Source organism: Mauremys reevesii, linkage group 3 (assembly GCF_016161935.1).
Source record: "Mauremys reevesii isolate NIE-2019 linkage group 3, ASM1616193v1, whole genome shotgun sequence".
NCBI classification, from domain to species: domain Eukaryota; kingdom Metazoa; phylum Chordata; order Testudines; family Geoemydidae; genus Mauremys; species Mauremys reevesii.
Genome location: NC_052625.1, coordinates 120,944,263 through 120,962,932, shown reverse-complemented (window position 1 = coordinate 120,962,932; position 18,670 = coordinate 120,944,263). Strand labels below are relative to the sequence as shown.

Sequence of the window (18,670 nt, the reverse complement as noted above, 5' to 3'; positions counted from 1 at the left end):
AACCGGCTGCAGATCGGGCAGCCGGCTTGCAGTGAAAGGGCGAGGGGGGTGAGTGGGGCCACGGGCAGGGGCCCGATAAAAGATCCACAGGGCCCGGGTGGAAGGTGGGCGGGCGTGCCTCTCGCAGGACCCGGTCGAGGTAAACCCGAGCAGCGGGCAGTAAGCGGCCTTCACCTCCTGAAGTACGCGCCGGGGGTAGGCTGGAGAGCCCCATGCGCTGAGCGGCGTCAGGGATCCAGCCAGTCTCCCCGGTCGTAGTCCAGGAGGTCTCCGACCCTGGTGACTCCTGCCAAGACCAGCCTCTGGCGCACCGCGGGGGACTCCGCCACCTGCACACGGAGCTGGGGGTTGTGTAGCAGGGGCTCCGCGAGGAGATCGACCCCCACGGTGGCCGCCACGGACCTGGTCGTTGAAAAGAGCTTCCAGGTCCGGAGGAGGTCTTGGTAGAAGACCGGCAGCCCAGAGAGGTCTCGCGGAAGACCTCTCGGATGGAGAGAAAAGAGCTGCCGGTCGTATCGGAGCCCTCGGAAGCGGCGGAGGAAGGTGTGTGCCAATACGCTCCACGCCGGACTACCCACACCGTACAGGAGCCTCTGCAGGGCCTGGAGGCGGAAGACGTGGACCTGAGTGCGCAGGCACTTCAGGCCCTGCCCCCCCTCCTCCAGGGGCAGGTGGAGGACCCCTGCAGAGACCCAGTGCGTTCCTGGCCAGAAGAACTCCAGAACCGCCGTCCGGAGGTTGGCCAGGAAATCCGGGGCGGGACCAGGGTGTTGAGCGGTACCAGAGCATGGACAGGACTAATTGATTCAGCACCAGCGCCCTCCCGAAGAGAGAGGCACCGGGTAGTCCTGTCCATTTCCGAGCCGCGCCTCACCCCGCCCTCTAAACCATGCCAGTTCTCCGGCGGAGACGGATGCGTGGCAGAAAGGTAAACGCCGAGATAGAGCAGCGGACCCGCGCTCCACCGGATGGCCTGAAGCGCGGGTGGGAGGGAGCTCGCCTGCCACCCGTCCCCTACCACCAGGCCAGAGCTCTTGACCCAGTTGACCCGGGCGGAGGAGGCCGCCGAATAAATGGCCTGGCAAGCCTCCACCCGCGCCAAGTCACCCGGGTCCTGGACCACGAGGAGCACATCGTCGGCGTACGCCGACAGGACCAGCCGCAGCTCCGGCTCCCGGAGCACCAACCCCGTCAACCTCCGACGGAGGAGACAGAGGAAGGGCTCGATCGCCAGAGCGTACAGCTGACCCGAGAGGGGACACCCCTGCCGTACTCCTCGCCCGAAGCTGACCGGCTCGGTCAGGGTCCAGTTGAGCCTGACCAGACACTCCGCGAGCGTACAGCACCTGGAGAAAACCCACAAACTGGGGTCCGAAGCCTAACGCTTGCAGAGTGCCCAGGAGATACCGTGATCCACCCTGTCGAACGCCTTCTCCTGATCCAGGGACAGGAGGGCGAGCGACAGACCATCCCTACACCCTAATTCCAGAAGGTCCCGGACCAGATACAAGTTATCAAAGATCGTGCGGCCCGGGACGGTGTAGGTCTGGTCCGGGTGGACCACGTCCGCCAGCACGGACCCTAGCCGAATCGAAATGGCCTTCGCAACGATTTTATAGTCCGTGCTGAGGAGCGAGATGGGACGCCAATTCCGTAAATCGCGGAGGTCCCCCCTCTTCGGCAATACACGGCTCGCCTGCACGAAAGAGGAGGACCCGCTCGCAAAGACTCGGCCCAGACGGTGACTAGGTCTGGGCCGAGGACGTCCCAGAACACGCGGTAGAACTCCACGGTCAGCCCGTCCATGCCCGGAGATTTATTGGTGGGCATGCGACGGAGGGCTTCCGAGAACTCGGCCAGAGTGAGAGGCAGCTCTAGCCGGTCCCGGTCGCCCGCGCTGACCGTCGGGAGTCCGTCCCAGAGCACTTTGCAAGCGTTAGGATCGGTCGGATCCGGGGAGAAAAGAGCCGCGTAGAAGGCCCTGGCCCTCCCGCAGATCTCCGCCGGATCCGTGAGGGGGGTGCCGTCCTCCGCCAGGAGGCAGGTGACGTGCTTTTTTGGCCCCCCTCCTTTCTCCAGGGCATAGAAGAAGCGGGAGCCGATCCATCTCCCGAAGGAGGCGGATGCGGATCGAACAAAGGCACCCGGGCTCGATGATCCTCGAGGGCCCGGAGCTCCTCCGCTTCTCCCGGCACGCTCCGCAGAGGATGGATCCTCGGGCTGGCGGCCAGACGCCTCTCCAGCTTCAAAACCTCCGTTCCAACTGCTCTATCGCCGCATCCCTCCGTCGGCTGGCGCCCGGGTGTAGTCGCGGCAGAAGAGCCGGCGCGCACCTTCCCAGGTCCCACCATCGCGCGCGCCGAGGAAAGGCGCGTCTCTGCCCTCGCCAGGCCAGCCAGAACTCCCGGAAGGACGCCACGAAGCCCACGTCCTCCAGCAAACTATTATTAAAATGCCAGTAGGCCGGCCCCGGCCTCTCCGCGCAGAGAGAGGCCGTCACGGTGGCAAGGTGGTGATCAGAAAGGGCCGGCCGAACGCTGGAGGAGTGGGCTCGTGAAAGGTGGAAACGTGACAGATAAATGCGGTCCAGCCGGGTGGCGCGACCGATGGGCCTCCACCGGACGAAGGTGAAAGTCGAGACGTCGTCCGGGTGGTGGTCGCGCCAGACGTCCACCAGGGAGTGGCGTTCGGCGATCTCCCGGAGGGCGTCCGCTGCGGCGGGCACTGCTCGGTCCCAGCGGTCCCGTTCCTCGAGGTGGTGTTAAAGTCCCGCCCAGGACCAGGCACTCACGAGGATCCAGGGAGCCGAAGGCGGACGCCTGCCGATAAAACGCAACCTCTCCGGGCCCGATGTCGGGCATAGACGTTGGACGAGATTAACCACAAGCCCGCCATGCGGACCGGAGGTGCAGCAGGCGGCCCGGCACAGCCTCGGCGACCCCCAGCACCTCGGGCCGTAGGTCGGGGGAGAACAGGGTCGCCACTCCCGCTGAGCGAACCGAGAGGTGGCTAAAGTAGACCCTGTCCCCCCACTCCAGCCGCCAGCTAGCTTCAGCGGCCGGATCCGTATGGGTCTCCTGCAGGAAAACCACAGAGTACCCCCCGACCCGAAGGAAGGAGAGCACCTGGCTCCTGCGGAGACCCATCCTACAGCCCCGGGCGTTCAAAGTGGCAAAGATGATCGTCGCCATGAGGAGTGCTGGGGGGGATCCTCGCTGGCAGACACGCCCACGGCCTCCGTCGGGCCGCGCAGCAATCCGTGACCAAACCCGTGGGTGAGGAGAGAGTCACGGAAGAGGCAGACCCGCCGGTAGGTCGCGGCGGCCTGCTTCCCGGTCCCCTTACCCTCCCCTATGAGGGCCTTTGCGGCCCGGAGGATTAGATGGAAATCCCCCCACCGCTGGAGCGCGAGTTGGACTTTGTTACGGGAGCCACGGACGTCCTCAAGGAACGCCCGCAGCTCCTCCCGCAGCGCATGGGGGGGCGGGGTAACGGACCGATGACCGTCCCCCAGCGGGGCCCCCGTCACAGCCCCGTGGCCCACCAAGGCAGGCAGGCAGGGGGCAGACCCTCGACGTGGCGTCCGATGGGCCGACGCCACGCGGCCCGCCCCGCTCCCCAGTTCAACAGGGGGCGGCGGAAGGAGAGCAGCAGCCCCCGATTGGTCAGAGCAGGGAAAAACAACTAAGGCCGCACCCTGGGGAGTATCCCGAGGGGCGGCAATGGCATCACGGGAAGTGGAGGGGACAAGAGTAGGGCAAGGGGTCGGTTGGCCCACACCCAAGAGGGACACCCCCTGGGAATCGGGTCCGGGCAGCGGGGCATCGGCCGTCGCCTCGACGGGCTCGGCGGCCGTCAGCGGGGTGCCACCCGCAGCCGGGATGATGGAGGATCCCAGGGGACCCTCAGAGGCAGGAGCAGAAGCGGCAGTCAGGGGAGGGGAAACCGGGGACAGGGGGACCGAGGTGAGGTCACTCAGATCGAGGCCCGCTAGTAAAGGGTCATCCTCCCCCTGCGTAACCGGGGTCAGACCCAGGGCCTCGATCTCCTCGTAGATGGAGGGGAGATTGCCGGCCGCCACCCCGGGGCCCTCCCCGCCAACACCCGAAACGACGCCCACCTCAGTCCTCGCGGAGGCTGCGGATGGCAAGCGAGCAAGGGGGGCTCCCTCGAGGGCTTCCTCAGGAAGGGACCCTGGAGGAGGGGCAGCATCACCGTCCGGTGCTGCCACGTCGCGCCCAGCCGGCACCACAAAACGGGCGTCGTCGGGGGGCAAGGCAGAAGGCTCGTCATCAGAGACCCCCTTCCTGCTCTTCCGGGGGGCCTCTGAATCTGAAAGAGGTAATGGGACCGGAGCCTTCCGCTTGCCCCGCTTCCCCTGCACTAAAGACCAGCCCTCCATGGCATCATCCAGGGGCTGGCTAACAGGGGTCAGGTCTGGGGGCAAGGGCAGCGGCTTAGGGACTCGGGGAGGCAACGGAGGGGCAACAGGAACGAGGGAGGAGTCTCCCTGGGGCGGGCCCTCTCCCACGCTCGGCGTTATCGCCGCCGCACCCTCCTCCACAGCAGTGGACTGAGAAGGAGGAGGGGCAGCTTCAGGTGCTGGGCAGCTAGGGGCACAGGCGGTGACGGGGCCGGCGCCATACCGGGGCTCGGGGGTCCCGGACGCTCCTCCGTGCCGGGCCAAGGGGCAGTCCCTCCGGACGTGCCCCATCGCCCGGCAGAGGTAGCACCGGGCCTCCCCCGTTGAATAATGCACCCGGTAGCGGGCTCCCTGGTAGGGGACCACAAAGGACCCCTCGAGCGCCTCTCCGTCACGTGCCGCCGGCGGCAGTTGAAGCTGCACTTGCCGGCGGAACGAGAGGACGTGACGGAGGGCGGGGTCCTTGCAGCCCAATGGGAGAGGGCTGATGACAGAAAGAGGGTGCCCCAGGGCAGAAAGGGCGGGCAGCAGGGCGGCATTGGGCAGGAAGGGAGGGACGGAGGTCAGGACCAAGCGGACTCCCAGGTCTTCCAAGGGCTCCAGGGGCACAAACACGCCCCCCACCGCCAGACCCGTCTCTACCGCTTCCTGGGCGGCGGCCTCCGACGCCAGGAAGAAGACCACCTTCCCGTACATTTTGGAGGCCGCCACAATGGCCGTGGGCCCCACTACCCTCGCCAACGCCCTCACATAGGTTTCGGCGTGGGGCGGCGGGCACCAGGAGGCAACGGACGCCGTGCTTCCTAGTCAAGGTGGGAAAGGGGCCCCGGCCGCTAGAGATGGTAGTGGAAGCGGCAGGCGGAGGAGTAGCGGCAGGCGGGGGGGCCGCCGCCACCTGGGCATATGCCCTGGGGGCCGGGGGAGGGACACCTGCGGAGCTGGTAGAGGGAACAGCGGGGAGGGATGCCGCGGCCGGTACCGGGACCACGGCAGCGGGGGTAGTCCCCGCCATGGAGGGCCTGGTCTTTATAGCTGGGCCCTTACCCTTCTTCCCACCCCGACCTTTCCGACCGGCTGGGGGCTCCCTCCGAATCGGAAGGGGCGAAGGACGTGGCAGCAGCGGACGTCTCCCCGATACTCGCCGTTGCGGTGCCAGCGGGGCAGTGGCAGGTAAACCGGCAGCGGTCGAGGTAGAGGCTTGGGGATTGGACATGGGGTTTCGGGAGGAGGCGGTGGGAGCATCGCGAGGTCTCCCCGCGCGTCCCCGCCATAACGAGGCGGGAAGGGGACAAACAGCGAGGGAGGAGGGAAAGGAGGCGACCACCCCTCCCGCTAGGCTGCAGGCAGGGAGGAGGGTGCCAGAAAGGGAAGGCTAAAGGGGCGTGGGAGCAAGCAAGGACCCAGGGGCGGGAGGGTGGCAGGCCACCGACCCAGAGGGAATTCGGCTCCTCTAGTTGCACTAGGGGATCAGGGGGGCTAACAGCATAGGGGGGGGTGCAGTGAACAAGGGCAAACTCAAATGGGGGAAGGGCACAAGCGCATGGGAGGGGGCATGGGCGCACGAGGGGAGGGGCCAATCAGGGCTGGGGGATCACAGGGCTGGGGGGGGGAAATCAAACTAGGAACAGGGCAGTGGGACCACGGGGCTAGCTGCAGGGCTGGGGCAGGACAGTCAGGGCCACAGAGGAAATGGGCGGGGCAGACAAATGTGGCAAAGGAGAGGGGGCCAGGCCAAGGGGGTGGGGGTGGGGGGCACTTGTGCAAAAAGTCAATGCAGCTGGCTGCTGCTGCAGGCCCAAATGGTGGAGGTGGGCGCGGCAAGCCAGGTGAGCAGCTCAGTCCCAGAGGCAGGAGAAGGAGGCAGATGGAAAAACGCCAGCGGGGGTGGTGGAGGGGGCAACGACGGTGGTGGGGGCGAAGGGGGACACAGATGGACCGGGGGCAGGCTCCACGCCACACCCCCAGTGTCCCAACAGACACAGTCCAAGCCCCCACCACAAGAGCACAGTCCGAAAAATACTCAGTCCTTAGGTGCCCCCTCCACGGTGGCCTTCAGAGTCTCTACGAGGTCCTCCAGCAGCAGCAGGCAGCACTCTCCTTCTCCTCGGGGCTCCAGCAGCTCCCCAGCAGCTAACGCAGCAGCTCCAGCAGCTCCAGGTGGCGGTCTGGTGGCTAGGCAGGAGGAACCCCGCCCAGAAGATGGTGGTGGTGGCTTCCTCAGCAACAAGGCCTGGAGCTGGGGTCCCTCACTCCCCTCCTCTGGGGAGCGGGCCAGCAGCCCCCCCCCCAAAGGGGCTGTGGGTGGAGCAACAGCAGCAACTGGGTGGTGGGGGGGAAATCTACTAGCCAGCCAGCAAGCAGATAGCAGAGAAAGGGGGTGGGTGGTGGTGTCTAGCCCAGCCAGGGGAGCAGCCGGAGCCAGAGCAGTAGCAGCAGTGAGGGCCCAGCAGGAACAGCAGCAGCAGCCCTCTCCCTCCAACCCTCTACAGCAGAGGAGCAGAAAGGAGGTCTTCTGGCCACTGGAGAAAGAGTTTTCTGTTCCCTGAGTGACCAGAGCAGGGGCTGCACTAGAGTAATCAGGAACCTGCTAGAACCAATTAAGGCAGACAGGCTGATTAGAATACCTGCAGCCAATCAAGGCAGGCTAATCAGGGCACCTGGGTTTAAAAAGGAGCTCACTTCAGTTTGTGGTGTGCATGTGAGGAGCTGGGAGCAAGAGGCGCAAGGAGCTGAGAGGGAGTGCTGCTGGAGGACTAAGGAGTACAAGCATTATCAGACACCAGGAGGAAGGTCCTGTGGTGAGGATAAAGAAGGTGTTTGGAGGAGGCCATGGGGAAGTAGCCCAGGGAGTTGTAGCTGTCATGCAGCTGTTACAAGAGGCACTATAGACAGCTGCAATCCGCAGGGCCCTGCGCTGGAACCCGGAGTAGAGGGCGGGCCCGGGTTCCCCCCAAACCTCCCAACTCCTGATCAGACACAGGAGGAGTTGACTCAGACTGTGGGTTCCACCAGAGGGGAAGATCACTGAGGTGAGCAAATCTGCCAGTAAGTGCAGGGACCCACCAAAGTAGAGGAGGAACTTTGTCACAGTATGCATAGTTTCTTTTGCCCCCTCTTGTCACCTCTGCAGCCTAACCAGGTTGCTCTGCATGAGGGAACATGCTGCTGCTGAATCTACAATGCCACTGTCATTCTTTGTTCGACTTTGACAGGGATCGTCCTTATCCCAGCCTTTCCCACTGCCGTTTTATGCCTGTCCACCCACAGAACTCTGAAAACCCGCAGTCCATGTAGGGGCAGTCTCTCTTCATGTGCCCTTTTCCCCTGCACTGATAGCAAGCTGGTGTGTGGGCAGCTGGCGCACCCTTGTTTGCCCCTTGCATCTGCTTCCTTACTTCACTGCATGAAGTTCTTCAACCTTCTTTCCCCTGTCCTAGGTTGTAGGGCTATGGAGCTCTTTCCATGGAAAGTCTGCCTCTGCATACTCCTGTTAACATTACCTCTGCCTCTAATGATTCTGGCTGATGCCTCCGAACCTAGACCCTTGTAATCTTGGGGAGGCTATGTGTAAACTGTTACAGAATAACAGAGTCCATTAGGGACTCAATGTCCTATCTATCTGGCTGTAACCATCGAGTGGCCCAGTCAGACAACTTCTGTGCAAAGACCCTGGGATGTATCCTGCAGTTCCATCTGGCTGCTCTGAACTTTTGGTGGTATTTCTTTGCTGACAGGTCCACCCTATGTAAGATAGTGGCCCTCAGTGTATAATAACCCTTGGCCTGGTGCTCACTCACAGCATAGAAAGCACCTGAGCTTCACCGGCCAGATAAGAGGCTAGTCAAAGTGCCCATGCACCCTTGTCCCATCCAGTGCTAATGGCCACCGACCCCAGGCCCACTGTTAGATTTCCAGTCCCCTAACTGGAACTCATCAGCCTCTGCAGGGGCTGTTGCTGTACCTGGGCCTGCTCCTTGATGAATTCTTGTAATGTTCATTGCTGCTCTGCCTGCCAACCTAGAAGTGTTTGCCTCTCCGCCAGCTGCATCTCCTTTTGTTGTTCCACTAGCCAGCGCAGCATCTCGCCCATTGTGCCCGGAACCCCTGCCTTCGTGCAGGTCACCCCTCAAGTCTCCTTCTCTCAGCTGAGATAGTTAATGATCCCGGATAAGCCCCAATGTGTCACAGGGCCCCTTGGTCACTATTTCACTGTCTAGCCAGTTCATGTGGTCTCATGGTCACAAACACACATCCAGTTGTTACCCTGCTCATTGTGTGTGTGTGTGTGTGTGTATTTATTTCTTCCTTGCAAAGTATAATAGTGTACTGCCAGATTACAGCAAGAGGTGCTTTCCCCACAGCCTTCACTCCTCAGCCAGTTTCACCTTCTAAACTCCCCCTAGCTTCCAGTTCTTTCCACTTATATCCTCCCAATTACATCATTAGACCAGTGATTACCACCCAGGTTCTCATAATCTCCCAACAGAAAGTGTTTAATTGGTTATAGCTGAGCCTGCAGCCTTCCGCAGGCTGCAGCCACATCAGTGACCAGGGTGCTACTATTAGTGCCTGTCACAGTACCACTGATACACGGGCCCTCACTAGGGTGCATGTAGAATTGAATTCACCCCCCATTCCTCCTGGCACTCCTTGGCATGCATGGAAGGGGCAGCAGAGGGGGAAGCAGGCATGCTGCTACACTCCATCAGGGGATGCAGCTCACCACCCCATGTGCTTGGCCAGCTCAGGTGCTATCTCATGAAAATACTTGTAGAAAATAGTTCTCTCACATATACTGAGAGAAGATTTCTTTCTTGGTGATCAATTTAGATAGGTAAACGTGTAAAGAACTAGCGCATCAAGGAAATGTTAGTAAAATAGATGATCATACTGGAGTGCAGGGGAAATTAAACAAAAATCATGAAATTAAGACAAATGCTAAATTTGACTGCCTTAGTATGTATATTGTGTATAATAAATAATTATTGCATGCCAAGTGGTTTCCATGATCTGAACACAGTCCAATCTGGCAAACCAAATAGCAGGAAATGCAGCATGTGAATGAAAGCAAAAAAGTGTTGCAAGAAGGAAAATGCGGTTTAATCAGGAGATTTTTGTCAGGAATAAATTCAGTATTTCAGTCCTGCTGAATCTGTGTACACTGCCCAGGTTGCCAGGGGTGAGACTGACACCCACAGTGAATCCAAACCAAGCTCCAGCCCTGCTGTACACTTGCTTCATAAATTCCTTTCGTTACTGCTGTTCACTGCTCAGAGCCTTCCCTTTTGAACCTGGTGTTTTGCAGTTTGGAATATCTCAGGAAAAGACAGAGCTTGTATTTGACGTTAAACACCACTCTCAAAATACGCATTTTTCTTTTGTTTTCTTTTGTGTTAAGTTTTGTCATTAGTCCAGAAAGGATGTAAAAGCAAAAGAAACAGAGAGAATACACAACAACTGAGAATATCAGCTGAAGTGTAGCTGGTTTCATTTCCATCCAAACATTGCTTTGTCTGTATGCTGTTCAGTCAGATGTCATGTCAGTAGATCTGTTTTTAAAGGGAACGTACTCTGGCTAGGTTTGATTGAGCACCACAGACAGAGTGATTTATGGTTGGAAGCTGAAGCTGGTAACAAACACATCACCAAAGCCTCGCTGGCAAGGGGATTCCTTAAGCGATGTCTCTAGTCCATTTATAAAGTCTTTAGACATGATGAAAGATTCTGTGCTGCTGATTCTCAATGATCAATATTCCATGAAGAAAACCTAGTAATTGGTCTTGGACATTCTTATAATTGCAAACACATGTCTTTAGCAATTGATGCAGCTGATTCTGGGCATGACAAGCATTTCTTCAGTCAATGCCAACTTGATCAAAAATTATGTGTTTGGTTACAAACAGAGGATGGATATATCTATTCATCTTGGGCTATGGATCTACCACTCCATTATTTAATCAATCTGCCCATCTCATAATTGGTTATGAAGTCTATCTGTGTTACTGAAGTCCTTTGCAAAATGTTTCGGTCTTCTGGGTGGGGGCTCAAGCCGGTTTTGCATTGCGTTATTGAAATGGAACCCCTGGATACTGAACCCAGCCCTTGTTGCTGCCAACTCAGAGGGGCAGAAGGGTTACACAAGTAATATGAAATATAGTTTACAGTATTGTTGAACTATACCTTTTGTTACCCAGCAATGGTGTAGCTATTTCTAGTCTATTTACTCATTTAATCGTCTGTCTTATTTCTGCTTTTCTTGAACTTGGGTTCTGTGGTGACCTTTGCTATTCTTTCATTGTTTCCTTAATGTGTTTCCTTTTTTTCAAAATGATTGTATATGTTACATGCAGGATTATAGATACAAAATCTTGTATTATAGATTATCCTCTGTTTAACTTCCTCTTCTCAGTTTGTGATACTAAATCAAGACAATACACATTACATCCAAAAAAAAAAAAAAAGAAGAAAGGAGAAAGGAGAAAACATGTTACCATTGGTCCATTGGGGGTCAATTTGGTAAAGACACTCTATATTGTGTTGTACTGTAATTTAAGCCATCCTGGTCAGATTATGTGCATCCATTTTATCTGATATGTAAATGTAATTATTTAAAGCCATGGTAATCTATTTCACCATACCTGCCCCACTTTGGTTTGTTTCAGAGCAAATGATTTGCTCTTCATGACTTACCAGTGCAAGCTAATGCTTTTTTTATTTCTTAAGATTCTTTATTTCAGCCTTTATTGTAATTTTCCATTAATTTCACAAGTTCTCCCAGTTGGTGCGGGGAGATCTATGACTGAACTCCCAGTAGCATTGATAGTACTCAGCTGTGTAAATTTTCCTCCCCACTGCATTTATAAGGCAATAGACCCCTTCAACTCCACTGATGCTCAACTCACTTCCCAATAGTACTATTTATAAAACAGAAAGAGGGCCCTAATGTAATTGTAAATAACTTTGCTCTGAATTTAGCAATCTAAAGTTACTTAAGCACTTCATATTTTAAGAGAGTCTTGATCTTTCAATCAACACCACTTTTTTTCCACCTTGGTCTTTTCTTTCATTCTATTCCAAGCACCCCATATCTCTGGAGCACAGGAATTAAGCCCCAATTCAGAAAACAGTTGAAGCATGTGCAATGAGATTTCAACAGCTTCTCAAAGTTAACTTCATGCTTATGTGCTCCCTTGAATAGGCATGGATTTAAGCAGGTGTTCAGGGACACCCTTAAGAGCAGGCAAAGGAGGATGGTTGTCCTGGGTGCCAACTTCCAGGAGTACCAAATCTGGGGTTGGCCTTGCAGGTGCTTAAGTGCTTTGCTGAAACAGAACTTTAATATTGACAAGTATCAGCATTAATTCCCCCACTAATACTGTAGCACACTATATGACTCAATGAACCCTGCAATGTTCCAGAACTTGATTTCATTATTTTTAATCTCTCTTTAAAAGTAAGGAAAAATATCACTTCAAAGCTTTAATATGCCTTTTCATTACACTGGCACTTTTCAATGCGGTGTTTTAAGGGTATGTCAAATCATTTTGGCACTGTAACTTTTTGGGATACATTTTCAAAATCCCGGGAAAGGATTTACCTGTGTGACTTGCACTGATGTTAATCACGTGGCTAAATCCCCAAGTGCTGCTTTGAAAATTCATCACTTTCATGTTCAAAAAATAAGCAGACTCAAAGGAAAAAGTTTCTCTGTTTTGCATCCTCAAATCAACACAGAGGCATAAAGTTATAGCATGTTTCAAATATATTGTGCTGTGCAACATCATAAACCAGAGTGTTTTTGCAGCCAAAATCACTTAAAGCATAAAGGTTAATGGAAATGTCTGATGTGGTAGAAGGGACCAACTCATTCGAATCCAGATTCTTAAATTACTTATTGGATGTCATCTGAGCAAAGTAATCACATTCCTGACTCCTGCTGTTTCTGTGCTTCTTTCTGCAAGTAAACAAAGTCTGGTCTTAACCTACCAAAAGTTATATTCTCAATGTCACTGCCAGTACAGCAAATAATTAGGATGCTGCCTCATGATACCCCCATTGCAAAAAGTGCATGTGAGTGTATTTCTTAATGAACAAATGTCCTATGAATCACAGTTTTGGTTGGGGAAAATGCTCAGGATTAAATCCTGGCCCCATTGAAGTCAATGGCACCACTCCTATATATTCCACTTAAGCCAGTTTTTCACGTCCAAGCTCTTGGACAAGTATCTGAAGTATTTGCTGCTTTCATCTGCACCAGTAGGTTAGAATTCTCATGAGATTTCAGACAGTCCTCCTCCAGGTTGTTCCAGAAATGCCAAGAGGCCACCTTTTCCTAGGAGATGGTAGCACATCTGTTACCCATTTCAGCTGGAACCTAGAAATACATGGGCTCACATGACAATGAAGAATAATAGGGGTGCAGTTGGGAAAGCCGATGAAATTTTTTCAAACCTTTTAAAGGTTTTGGTGTCTATTTGGAATAATGTTCAGTTTATTTTTTTATCCTATTTTGCCCATTGGTAATTGTGGTTACAGCTGACACTAAAAGGATTTGTGGAGACACACAAAAATATTAAATTGATGGAACTTTTTCTAACTTCCCAAATGGTTTCCATTCAGTTCAAGCTTTATTACAGTGGTTCAGGTCAGCTCTAATGTCCATATTTAGACTATAAGCTCTTTAGGGCAGTGGCTGTCACTTACGATGGGTTTGTACAACTCCTCACACAAGGATTGGGGCCCTGCAGGTGCTACCACAATGCACATAAATAATAGGGTTATCTGTCCCTGGTGAATGCGTGTTTGGTTTCCTTTGAACTGAGAACAGTAATAATCTTGGCCCAGAATTAGAACTGTCTGACCTTTCCGAAGTTATGGATTTGATCTGCAAGCCATGTTGTGCTGACAGTCTTCATGTAGTAGAAATTAAGTATTGTGTGACTGGCAGGATTCCATTGCCAGGGCATTGAAGAACAAATCTAGTTGCTCAACAATTGACTCTGGAAGCAGAGCTACCAGTCATGCAAGATCTGTTTGTCTCTGTGCAACCTTTCTCTAAACTAGTCCTACAGTTTTGAATCTGCACCTAAGATCACAATAACTTTCCTTTAAACTTTATAATAAGCCTGATTATTCTGTTACTGTTCTGCTTGGTTACTCTGATACCCTTACATACTGTTGCTGTCCTACTTTAAATGAGAACCTTTTGCATCATGTTTTACATCATATTTATTATTCTGTAGTCAGGACATACATAAACTGAACAACAAAATATTCTTAGGAAATATTACCAAAAATTGTTTAAGTTCAAATCATTTTTCATGGCAAGTTTTTAAAACCCAAGTGAACTGAAAACCCAGACAACCAGCTTGCTTTGTGGTGTTGAATTGAAAGACAAATAAGGTGTTAGTTTTTACCTACCTAAAATACCTTGTAAATATTTCAGTTTTAACTATATTTAAGTCACAATCTGGATTTATGTTCAATTGAATCTATCCACTAATTGGATTGCATAAGATTCTATAGTATAATCTCTCATGAGACATAGTTTGTGGGTGTGTTTCTGACTCTTTATATGTAATTGTATGTTTGTTTTTATCTACCAACACAGGAGAAGAAAACTTGTTGGCAATTTTGAAACGGAGATGGTGGAAGTACATGATCCTGGGGATAATAGATATAGAAGCCAATTACCTGGTAGTCAAAGCTTACCAATACACCACTCTTACTAGTGTACAGGTAAGTACTCAGATGATTTCCTCTCTCAGGGTTTGATTCTGCACCAAGTCAATGGTAAAGTCCCCATTCACTTCAACAGGGCAGGATCAGAAACCCAATTCCTTCTTTGTCTTCCTCTTTATGATGTCTCACACTCATAAAATTATGTCTTTTTTTTTGTTTGTTTTCATCTTTTGCTAATTTTAATGCTGACCATTCTGCAATCTGTAGAAAAAGAAAATGTTGTGTAAATTACTCACTCTCAGATGTTTGGGGCTAAGCTACTTGGCTTGGTCCTTTAATAATATATTTTAAAGAGTAAACACCCATTTGTGTAGACTCAGTTTGTAATTGGAAAATTACAACCACATTTTTCACTGTCCTAAATCAAGTAATCACATGCATTTATTTCAGGCACAGTTTGCCCTCTCCAAAAATCAACAAAAACTCCCAAAACAGAACCCCATAACCCTCCTCCCCCAACACACAAACACAATAGGAACAGTCTATTTAAAGGTATAGCCTGTAAATTTTAAAGACTTAGGTTTTTTCCATTGTAACGGAGAAAAAGTAATAGAAATTCATAATGGAAAATGTATATCTCTGGACATAGCTACACAAATTGATGTTGATCATTCTGAAATAAAACATTTCCACTCTATATAATGTCTAAATAGCATGGCACCCTTAGATAGTCTGATCGTATTTATACCTTACTTGCTTGAAACTTGCTATAAAGCCAGTAAAATAAATAAGCAGCAGTTAATGTCCTGAAAAAGCAGAGATAATTAAGAACATATCTCTTCCATGCTTGAGTGAGCAGTGTTGGTACTAAAAAACGAATTGTGCCTGAATAAGATGCAAGAATGAGGGGAAACTTTGCAGTTGTAAGGATTATATGAAACATTTCAAATCAATGTGAGCAACTATAAGTGCTTCTGCTTCCAGAATTTGGCTTTCAGACTTCTTTGAAACACAAATACATATTTAAAATTACCTGTAGCACCTTTTCAAAGGAAATTATTGAGAACTTAATAACAATCCTACCCCCCCCACAACACACAAATAACTCTGTTATTTTATACCTAGTGGAATGGAAAAATCTATCATCATAAAACCAAAATCAATACTACTATTTTTGTATAGATCTCCCTGAGCAAGGTTCTACACTACTTATACGGGCACACAACCCCCTGTACTTGGTCTTTATAGGTCTTTGTATCTGTCTATGTATCTGCCTTTCTCATTCACCCATATAAATGTGCTTCAGCAGCCTGGTTTGTGAATTATTTGGCCAGTTCTAAAAACTGGGTAAGTAACTAAAATAATTAATTGAAATATCGTGAACGTTGTCAAATTAAATACTTGATGGAATTATTTGACCAGCTCTGTGATAGATTTAGTGATACAATCAATTTTTGTAAAAGCTTATTTTTTGCTGCCACATTGCATTGTGATCTCCCATCCAATTTGCTGCCTACTGAGATCCCAACATTTCCACATTTGTACGTCTCACTGAATATTTTTGAGCTTGCATTTTCCTAAACTGAATCTTCTTTTGTTGTTTATTGCCCATATTTCTAGTTTCTCTATGCCCCTTTGCATCATTTATCCTCACTGGTGTTCACAGTTCCTCACAAGAAGGTCTCATCTATGCATTTCATTAAGCTACTGTAGTTTCATTAACACTTAATTTCTGCCATGATGGATCTTACCCCTATGGAGAACAGAGAAAGAGGGTAGAGCTAGGATCCTCACTCTGTCCATCCTGAGGCAGGTGGTGAAGGTGGAAATAGGAGAAATGCCATAGGAGAGATACTGCTGGCCCTTTAGTCCTCTTGCACACAGAGGTGGTAAAGGGGTTCTATTCTCCTTCCCACACGGCTTGGAGGAGAGAAGAGCTGGAAGTTCAAATGCCATGAGGCCTTTTGCCAAGAAAATGAGACTGTAGTGTCTCCCATTCCCATAGCTGTCCTGGATTGTCTTAGGGCTTGTCCAAACATGGAGTTATTCAGAAATATTGATTTGTGCTTTAAATTCACACCCTAACTTAATCCAAATTAACTTTCAAGTGTAGCTGAGCCCTAAAAGCAGGCAGACTGAGATGAGCATAAATCAATGGGTTGAGATGAGGAATGAACCAAATAACACATTTCATGAATTGTGACCCAAGTTTTACTATACCCAGGAAATATCATAAAAATAGTGCATCATTAAGCTTGAACAAAAGTTCCCGGGTTGCTGACAGGGAAAGAAGATGGAAGAAGGGAAGTTGGTAAAAAGATTGATGAAATCAAGCTGTTCCAAGGAACTCATTTATTAGAAAGGGAACAGGACTATTCTCTTCAGAGCATCTCCTATAAGATGCTGCATGCCATCAACACAGAGTGGGAGGCATTCAATCCTTTTCAGAAATGGCCCTAAGAAACCTTGGGTCAGACTTTCAGTGTAAATCGTTACAGCTTCATGAGAACTATGCTGATGTGCAGCAGCAGAGAATCTAGCCCTTTGACTGTGTTTAATAAGAATCTTATTCTGGACAGATTTTACACTCAGTCTTCTCTGACATGCGGAGAATAAGTATATTGTTGCACTTCTTTAACAGCTTAACAATGACACTTCAATGAATGAGAAATCTTTCACTATTTTTATAGCAGTGGTATATGGACCATTTCAGTAGAAAATCAGCTTTACAACATACACCCTTTATCACATGGAGTCTCTGCTACATCATGCAAAACTAACGTGTAAATGTACTGAGCTTGGGGTGCTTTTAGGAAAGAAACATTACGCAGCTCCCAGCAAAAATCCAAAGTTTAATTAGAAAATTAAACTTTTAATAAAACCGATTTGCTGTTTTAGTTTCAGTTTACAACTCCAAACCCGCTGTGGTAGTGTTTGCCAAACAGCATTATGCTTTTTAGGATTGTCAGATTTTCCAGTGTAAACAGGAACTCAATCTTGTTTCTATGCATGTTATCCCACAGTCTGTGAGAAAGACATAAAATGCCACCCCTCTTTTCCCGCTGCCCAACGCCCACACATCCCCTAAAACATCCCCTTATAGACTTTGGTCCTTTGGGCTAGAATAGAAAGGGGTTTCTAGTGAGTTTTTCATATACGTTTCATAATATCTGTTCAAAACTGCCAGTTGTTCAAGCTAATGGGGTTACACTGGCATAAATGAGAGCAGAATTTGGGCCATATCATTAACTTCTGGATGTGTTTCTGATTAAATATTTCAAAGTTCTTCCACAGTCACTGTCTGACAGTGAGTTGTTCAGTTCAATTGGCTCCTGGATTCACCATTGTGAGATGAAAACAAAGCAGTGTTATGTCTAGTACCACAATATTCTCTCTTTTTTAATAATATAAAAGTCAGGAGACTCATACTGTAGAGTAGGTTGTGTATAACAGTTTGGTTTAAAGCCACTCTGAATTTCATATTTTACATGTCAGGGTATAAGCCAATCACTAACTGCCTGGAGTTAGGAAGAAATTTCCACCAGGGCAGATTATTATGTAATTTTCCATTTCTATCTTCCTTTAAACATCTGGTATTGGCCAAGATTAGAGCAAAGGATACGGGACTAGAATGACCATTGGACTCACCCAATATGGCAGTTACTGTAGTATAATGCAGTATTTCCATTGTGCATCTGGCATCTTGGCACTGTGGCATAATGGTCATAAAATCAGTCTGGCCCTCTTATGGTTTCAGTCTGTCCTTTGTGCATCTACATCATGGCCACTGAGGAATGGCCTGAGGGCAGCAGATGCTACCTTATAGAAAAGCCGTTCCTTCCCAGCTGATATGTCTCATAACATGTTCTTTCATTTAAAAATTCCTGCAGCGAACCAAGAGAAAGGGCAGTATGGTTTGGAGCAGAGTAATTCACCCAGTAGATAAATTTGAACACACCAGAAACTGGCCATTTCAGGATGCACCAATGCACTATAGTCTATAGGCAGATCACATTTAATTGTCTCAGACAGCTGAGTCCTGATCCCCAAATGGCTATGAACTTGTAAAATATTTTCTATTTTGCCTATCTATTTTGTGATAAATTAACCTAACCTGCATTGAGTGATGCAGTCCTCTCGCATTTCAGCTGTATCGGGTGTATAGAGCATATCTAATAGTCCTGTGTACATTCAAACCAGCTCCCTTAGGGCTGACTTTAAGATTATACAGTTAACTTCTAGGACTGTATGAAGTATTGCTTTCCCTATTTATCTTTGCTGTTTTTACATGTCCCTGGTGTAGTTCTATGGAAGGTTTAGTAACTATTCAAGAGATGTTTTAAGATACCACTTTCCACCTCAGATAAAACTCCTTTCCCCAAGGTAATAAGAAGTTCTGAATTTCTTTGTTGTTTAGGTCTAGACTCAGTATTCACATAAAGTATATTTTTTGAACTTCAGTTTCCTGGTACTGTATTTACAAGATATTACATCATGCTCATCTTACCAGTGTTATAAAGTTTTCTGTTAAACATATTGTGTGTGATACAAACATATCTAACTTGC

General features: G+C 50.1%; 1 protein-coding gene across 1 annotated transcript in view; it reads left to right on the top strand.

Moving 5' to 3' along the window:
- The window catches only part of SLC35F1 (solute carrier family 35 member F1), a 366,249-nt gene that overhangs the window by 277,540 nt on the left and 70,039 nt on the right, over positions 1–18,670 (top strand). Inside the window, exon 3 of the mRNA XM_039530814.1 lies at positions 14,034–14,161. Within this exon, the coding sequence (XP_039386748.1) occupies positions 14,034–14,161 (128 nt within the window). The remainder of the gene's footprint in view (positions 1–14,033; positions 14,162–18,670) is intronic.